This window comes from Pelobates fuscus, chromosome 1 (assembly GCF_036172605.1).
Source record: "Pelobates fuscus isolate aPelFus1 chromosome 1, aPelFus1.pri, whole genome shotgun sequence".
Classification (NCBI taxonomy): domain Eukaryota; kingdom Metazoa; phylum Chordata; class Amphibia; order Anura; family Pelobatidae; genus Pelobates; species Pelobates fuscus.
This window is the reverse complement of record NC_086317.1, coordinates 421,832,700-421,838,643: the sequence shown is the minus strand read 5'-3', so window position 1 is coordinate 421,838,643 and position 5,944 is coordinate 421,832,700. Positions and strand designations below refer to the sequence as shown.

The following is a 5,944-nucleotide window of genomic DNA, read 5'->3' as shown; positions in this document are numbered from 1 at the left end:
GCAAAGATACACAACACCTCAATAAAAGGTATGAAACCCCTGGCTCAACAACAGACAACCTCAATAAAGTATGAGACCCCGGGCTCAACAACCCACCAATAACACAACAGGCAGAAGTGACATCTACACACACTGCATTGATAAAGGCTTCCCCTGAAAAAAGGAAAATACTATTTAAGGATTGAATCCCCTCACCACCCTGTTAATTATATTACAAGACCCACATCTGCACAGGTACTATGGAAATGCAGGGAAAACCTTTTTTTTTTTTAGCAAGCAACCGACAATAGTATTAGTCACCCACTCTCACAAAACCCTAATATTAGACAGACTCAGAGTACTGGAGAAACAGGTCAGTTATATTTAGTTTATCCATATAGACCCCTCTTTTGCACTGTTAAATATGTATTTAGCCTATACTCTGAACACCCCCTCCCATCCCCCCAACCCGTGGTAAAGAGCAAACACTTTTTCAATAGTTTGACTTTTTTTCCTGGGGTCTGCGGGGTACTACTCTCTGCATGTACTTCTAATGACAGGGCTTAGCTCATTGAGAGCGATCAGTAGATCTAACAAGTTTCTGCTTAGGTAATTCCAGCTGTTAGAGGAGGCAGGGGGTAGCAGGATCACAAATAAAACTATTCAAAAACCGTTTTTCTCTTTAAATTGGGGAGGGCACCACGACACTATAACCACTAATGTGAGTTGTAGTGGTTATGGTGCTTGGAGTGTCCTCTAACTGTGCTAATCAGGAGTATCCAGGCGCACAATCATCAAATTACTCCCAAGTTATAAAATCAAACTGGACAAAGTAATATATATATTCATTACACGGATCAAGTGCAAAATAAGTTATTTCCATATGGTGAAAAATACAAATTTATTCACAAAGGGAACCAAAATCATGTCATAATGCAGTGGTCCACATGGAAATCAGCACTATAATGGCTGATCCAATAAGTAATGGCTGCATTCTGTAATGATAAGAATAGGGCTAAAGTGGATGCAATCAGTCATTCGATGATAAAGTTGTACTTGGAGGCCAGATCATTGCATGAGAAAGGGGAGATGTGCATTCAGTCTTTCATAATTTCCTCCGTCTGGTTTTCAGCAGCTATCCTCAGCTGTTCTCTTCTCTGGAAAAATCGGTAAGCTCGCATACTACACAAGTAGCCCCCATAGAGGGTTAACAGCATCATAGATGTTGAGAACAGCTTGTAGCCAACGTCTGCAAACTTCTTGGGGGAAGCCATTCCTGGAAAAGAAAAAGAATGGGCTGAATTCCAAATGTTGGCATTAGGCCATGTTATTGTTAAAATATCTCTGTTCATGTCATTTAACATAGAACTGTCATTTGTAAGATTTTTGCACAAAATTATGTATAACAGAAAGTTAGCTATGGGTTCTGCTTTTGTTTTTCCTTTTTGTGTGTGTGTGTGTTAAAGAAACACTCATCATAACTAAAGCATAACCATTACAGCCCACTGTAGTATTTATGGTGCCCTGTGGTGACGCAGTCAGCCAGCTAGTGCAGTCCTACTTAGCTATATGGCAGATACAGCTTGGATAAGTTGTCAAAATTCAGTAAAACAGAATGGCATCTTATCACAAGAGTGCCAGGGCAGTCCTGGCATTAAAACCAGTACAGCTGGTACAAAATATCATAGCAACAAAATGTAAGTGTGTTTTTGTATAATCTAATTTTTTTTATTCTTTATTTTTGATGTGCTTAAAAGGTACATGCGTGCCGGTAATGCCACAACAGCAATTACTAGCATTTCAAGGTAGACAGTATGCGGCAAGAGGAAATACAGCACAATTTTTGTTTTTATGAACATGCTTATGAGTAACTTGGCACAGGTTATATAGGTAAAGGAACAGCAATTCAAGGGTTATGTCTGCCGATGATATTTGATTAGTCTAGGACATGTACTTATGTCAGTGTGGGCTAGAAGCTGTTTCGGTTAAACAGGTACTGTCGAGTAAGTATTATTAGAGTGTATGCTGAATCAACATGTCTAATGTGGTGGGTCACACAGGGGTCTACAACCTTGCGACATTTAACGTTTATTCATGCTTAAGTACGTAAATTTGGGCTTTCAAAGGCAGCGGCGATACGTATAAAAATGAAAGTACGTTTAGGCTATTCAGTCAAGTCTAGTTATTAGAGATCTGAACGTAAGCGAGCATAAGAGATGTAACTAGAAATGCATACGTTTAGTTTTGTGACTTACATAACTAGCTAGACATGGAAGTATGAGTAAGTATCACATTAGGTTAACATGCTAGTACAGGCTAATATTCCACTTGGTACTGCACACTGTCCAGATAACATCAAGAGAAAACTTTAAAAGAACAGGATTGAACCTCCTGCGCCCTCTGCTCCTGGTGAAAACCAGAATAAGAATGGCTACCCAGCAGAATCTAAATTTGATTAATACAACTAGAGTGTGTATGTGAGAGCCTGTGGGTATGTCTACTGGGCGCAGCCAGACAACAAATCGGGTAGGTGGTTGAGTGTCTCTGGAAGACAGGGTGGTCAGGTGACGAGCTGTTCTTCCATGCCCCATGCTGATCATGTTGTGCCATCTCTTCTCTCTCCCAGCCTTGAACTTGGATATGGAGTAGTGGGTGGTCGGCTGGAGCCCGGTCCAGGTGACCAGGAGCTGAATGTGTGTTTCAGGTGTTCCCTGCTCGGTAGATGAGCTGCCCATCCCGTCCTTGCCAGGGGTTAGACTGGTGGCGGCCTGGTGCCGTTGGGCCTCCCTCCAGAGTGTAGCGCTGCCATGTGGGGTGTCATACCGGCTGGCTCGAGGCTTGGGTAGGTAGAATCTGGTAGCTGGTTACAGGTGTTGCTGGGGCCAGGGGTTCACTCAGTCCCCTTGTTGGTAGCTAGGGGTTTCTATGGGTGCCGCGTGTCAGCTAGTCAGTGCGGCGGCCATTTTAGATTGGGGCATTTGGAGTTCGCCCTGCAGGCTTTGTTGAGGACCGCGTCGGTATCCTCCAGTGGAGACTGGGTTGATCCCCCTGGTCCAGAGGGGGGGGGGGGGGGGGGAGGGGCATGAGAGACTTGTCATAGAGTAGTCGTGTGGCAGCCAGGTAGGTGAGCAGGGCGTCGGCCGGCCGTCCTGCTTCCCTCCCATGTGGCCGCAAGCTCCAAAGCCCTGTCCAGCCCGTGGGGCCCCAGAGCTCCGATCTCAGAGCCTGCTGTTGTGCCCACTTCAGCTCGAGCACAGTGCAGTTCCCCCTCGGCTCAAATTAAGGCTGTGGGAGACAGATTATATTCCGAGAAGGTCAGTTTCTGCAGAAGCCTCTCCCGCCTGCGACCGGTCAGCATGGCGGGCAGTCCCCGCCCCCAGTTTTCGTATAATCTAATTTTTATTAACAATTTATACTGATAAATTGGAAAACATGCCTTCTCTACCTGTAAGCCACTCTTTTAAACTTATTGGATCACATTCAACATTTTCTGATTAGATTCTGCCCTGCTGCAGATCATGCATGGGACAGAGACATCACAAAATTCCTTTGAGGAATTTAAAAAAAAAAAAATAGTAAATGCATCTTTTTTTTTTTTTTTTCCATTTCTATTTTTTTGTGAATGTAAAATCAGGAATAAAGGTGCAAAATATCCAAAAGGGTTGCAGACGTACTAAAAGGAATGACAAGGGTGAATGACAGAAGGGAATACCCATACACATCAATAAAATAAAACAGGCAACATAAATAATTGTTGTGGGCAATTCCTAAATACCGTTACAGACTATGAGATGGAGAGAGATTATTGCAGCATTCTAAGGAATCGCAAGGGTGACACCATCAACTGCCAGTGTATTAAATACCACGAAAATGATTACTGTGATTATGACAGGGATGTGGAATTCCTATCGCCCTGATGCCCAAGACAGGCAGTTCTGGTAAGGAAGATTTGTTTAGCCCTGCCACGGGAAAACAGTAGGGCTGGTACAGGGCCAGATCAGAGAGTGTTTGGTTTGTATCTCAAACAACAGTGAGTGGTAAACCTTGACATAGTGATTACTGTGCTTTGCATCAAATGGAGGGCAGATGATTACAATGTTCATTACAATTATTTTGGATGACATTACAAGAAGCTTTCGCTACCACTTTAGTCCTATGAATAAATCTGGAGTTTTTTATTATTATTATTATTATTATTTTTTTTTTTAAATCTCCACACCCCACCTAACTACAGAGAAGGTTCTAAGACTCAGACTACGCAAGATTATGGCTGCTTTCTATGGAATGACAAGAGTGAAGGACACAACAGAATGTCCATAGACATTAATCGTAAAAACAAAACGTGCTGTGGTTTAAAAACCATAAGACAGACCAAATAAGTAAAGTCCATAGGTATTCCTTAACAAGACTAACTTGTTCTGAGATTTAGAGTAAAGGGACACTATACAGCTTAATGTAGTGGTTCTAGTGTCTATAGCCTGTGCCTGCATGCTGAGCAAAATACAATGTTTACATTGCTGCTTAGTAACACCTCATGTGGCAGTCGCTCATATAGTCACTAGAAGTGCTTCCTAGTCCAGTAATGCATAGTGTGCAGTACTTGCGTCCATGCTGTGCATGGTGACACTGAACGTTCCCCATAGAGATGAAGTAATAGTTTTACACATTAAAAAAAAAAATTGCATACTTGCACATAACATAAAATACACATTTTACACATAATCCCCGATGTGTTCATGGCAGATATTGAGGTGACTTGAGGCACAAGTGTGTGTCATCTCTGAAATCCACTTGCTTAGAGGATTGCTCTACCTCTATGGTTTTACATTTTGAAGTAATGGCACATGCCTATCCTATTACACCCACACAGTGCTCTAGCATTTGGAGAACCACATCTGCAGCCATCTAATAAGAAACGACTGGGCACTGAAACTTAATTGTAGGTAGTCTGGATAAAGGCAATGAAAGCTGAAACCTCACCTTGTGATGTGGAATAAAAGTAGCGTTAAAAATAATAATAATAATAACCTCTGGGTACCTGGCTCATTCGTTGTAATACAGAGGATGGAACTTGCCACAAAGAACAGGAGAATGTTTAGCTTGATTTTAGAGATCTATTCTACCTTGGCTAATACTGTATGAGGAGGTCTGCTCACACAATAAACTGACCTACAGAGCAATACACTAACAAACTACATTTCCAGCATGGAATGGGAATTGGAAGAATTAGAACACACTGAAATGTTCCAATTCTCCTAACTGGGAGTAAGAGGTCAATGAAAGGGAGATGCACTCTTTTTATAAGTCTGTGTTTGCAGCTCTCTGCCACTCCATCTGATGTCGACTCCCATGATGCTCAGCCAGCCAGGCAGGTGAAGCACAAGGTAAGACTCGTCCACACCAATTGCCCACTTTCCTGCTCCCTACAATGGTCAGTCAGTCAGTCAGTCAGTCAGTCAGTCAGTCAGTCAGTCAGTCAGTCAGTCAGTCAGTCAGTCAGTCAGTCAGTCAGTCAGTCAGTCAGTCAGTCAGTCAGTCACTCACTCACTCACTCACTCACTCACTCCTGCTGGATGTTATCTCCCCAGCGCCTGTCTGTCACTCGCAATGAAAACACAGCATGACATTACCTGTGACTTTCAGGAACACTCTGACATCATTTCCGGCGTACAGACACCACCTGACTACTCTGGGCACAACAGAGATTGGCTCTGGGAGAGGCTAGAGCTGCCTGCCAGCGCGTCACGTGACACCCGTCACTAAAAAGAGTGCGAAACAAGCGAGTAACAGCACAACAGGGCAGTAGCTGCTGTGATTAGAGCTCTATACGGAAATCAATCTATATCAGATCCTGCCCCAATCGACACATTTAAAGGACCACTATAGGCACCCAGACCACTTCAGCTTAATGAAGTGGTCTGGGTGACAGGTCCATCTATGATAAACCTTGCCTGCTGTAAACATA

General features: G+C 43.1%; 1 protein-coding gene across 2 annotated transcripts; it reads right to left on the bottom strand.

The window, feature by feature from the left end:
• Nucleotides 1-861: 861 nt before the first annotated feature.
• LOC134597493 (cytochrome c oxidase assembly protein COX14) lies at nt 862-5,699 on the bottom strand. 2 transcript variants are annotated; one of them, XM_063444835.1, is made up of 2 exons: nt 5,610-5,699; nt 862-1,255 (listed from the first exon to the last, which is right to left on the bottom strand). In XM_063444835.1, the coding sequence occupies exon 2, from the start codon at nt 1,251-1,253 to the stop codon at nt 1,077-1,079; it is 177 nt and encodes a 58-aa protein (XP_063300905.1). In that variant the 5' UTR covers nt 1,254-1,255; nt 5,610-5,699; the 3' UTR covers nt 862-1,076. The 2 variants fall into 2 exon arrangements, with proteins under 2 accessions (XP_063300905.1, XP_063300906.1); XM_063444836.1 differs by lacking the exon at nt 5,610-5,699 and adding an exon at nt 5,540-5,602.
• Nucleotides 5,700-5,944: the final 245 nt, after the last annotated feature.